The sequence below is a fragment of the Habropoda laboriosa genome, unplaced genomic scaffold (genome assembly GCF_001263275.1).
Source record: "Habropoda laboriosa isolate 0110345459 unplaced genomic scaffold, ASM126327v1 scaffold801, whole genome shotgun sequence".
NCBI classification, from domain to species: Eukaryota; Metazoa; Arthropoda; class Insecta; order Hymenoptera; family Apidae; genus Habropoda; species Habropoda laboriosa.
This window is the reverse complement of record NW_017101026.1, coordinates 141,915-143,109: the sequence shown is the minus strand read 5'-3', so window position 1 is coordinate 143,109 and position 1,195 is coordinate 141,915. Positions and strand designations below refer to the sequence as shown.

General features: G+C 51.8%; 2 protein-coding genes across 2 annotated transcripts in view; one reads left to right on the top strand and one right to left on the bottom strand.

Moving 5' to 3' along the window:
* The window catches only part of LOC108577858, a 3,281-nt gene extending 2,453 nt beyond the window's left edge, over positions 1-828 (top strand). Inside the window, exons 11-14 of the mRNA XM_017941075.1 lie at positions 2-84; positions 144-348; positions 415-695; positions 778-828. Coding sequence (XP_017796564.1) covers positions 2-84; positions 144-348; positions 415-671 — 545 coding nt within the window. The 3' untranslated portion in view covers positions 672-695; positions 778-828. The remainder of the gene's footprint in view (position 1; positions 85-143; positions 349-414; positions 696-777) is intronic.
* LOC108577905 overlaps positions 712-1,195 on the bottom strand; it is a 1,220-nt gene continuing 736 nt past the window's right edge. Inside the window, exons 4-5 of the mRNA XM_017941131.1 lie at positions 948-1,038; positions 712-875 (exon numbers count right to left, since the gene is read on the bottom strand). Coding sequence (XP_017796620.1) covers positions 820-875; positions 948-1,038 — 147 coding nt within the window. The 3' untranslated portion in view covers positions 712-819. The remainder of the gene's footprint in view (positions 876-947; positions 1,039-1,195) is intronic.

Below are 1,195 nucleotides of genomic sequence, written 5' to 3'. Positions count from 1 at the left end.
ACCTTCGCCGCCTTCAAGTTCCCCGACAGCCAGCTGGTGCGGTTCAACGTGATCGTTCGATTCTGCTTGGAAAAGTGTACGCCGGTGAGTCCTCCCCCCTCTCTATTCCCCGTTCCGCCTGTCATCGAACGCGATCCTTACAGGCCAACTGCAAACGCGGCAAGCCCTCCTACGGAAAGAAGAAGCGAGCCAGCCAATCTCCCTCTCCACCGGATGATGAAACACCGGAGGTGCTACCGTTACAACTCTCGATAATCGTTAAAAATCCCGTCGCATCCTCGGCCGATCGTCTATCGTCCCCGAGGGAGAACTCCTCTCCGGACACTCTGCTCATCACTGGTGGACCAAGTGAGTCGAAAAGTGAACCAAACGAAACGACGCCTTTCTCTCGCCTTTCTCTCGCCTTCTCCTCAGACTCTATGAACGGGCTGTTTTGCGTGGACGCCAGTCTCGCTTTGAGCCTGCTCATTTTTTGGCTGATCATTCAAATCGGCTTAATCGTCGGCTGCCTGATGGCGATCGCGCAGTACAGACGAACCGCCGTAAGAGCGGAACAAGACAGAGCGAACGTCCTCGCCAGGCATCTCTACGGTATTCACGGCGGAAACTTTGAAATCGCTCGAAGAGTCAGATGGGCCGATCACAACGCTTCCTCCTCGTCTCTCGGCTGACTATGTAGAAGGAGGGGACAGAAGGTAAAAAGCAGAATCGTTCGCAATGCTAATCTCTATTCAGGGTCGAAATTACGCGATAAAAGAACAGTCTTCTTGATTCAAGTTGCAGTCACGAGCCGATGTCGTCGATCCGTTCAACACCTTACTATCCGCCTCTTACCTTGGTGGTCACGCAACGTCCGTAGTACTGCAAATTCACGTCTGCAACAGCAAAGAAATGCGTCGTTCGTTACTATCGTGCCGCCGATTCCTTTCGTTCTTACCTATTCTTACCTTTTCCACAGCTCATCGTGCAACGTAATTTTCCTATATTGGTGTAGATCGCGTTGTCCGTGCCACAGACAGGATTATACTCGGGCGTTGTCTGAAACATCGTCCTTCTCTTTGAGAAAATCTCTTTTCAACTTTGAACTCGCTCGAAAGATGCGATAACGTGTCGTAATCGCAACTGAAACCAGTATGGTAATCGCGGCGCACCAATGGCCGTGACATTTCTCCTGCTCGCGGCAGCGATCTCGAGC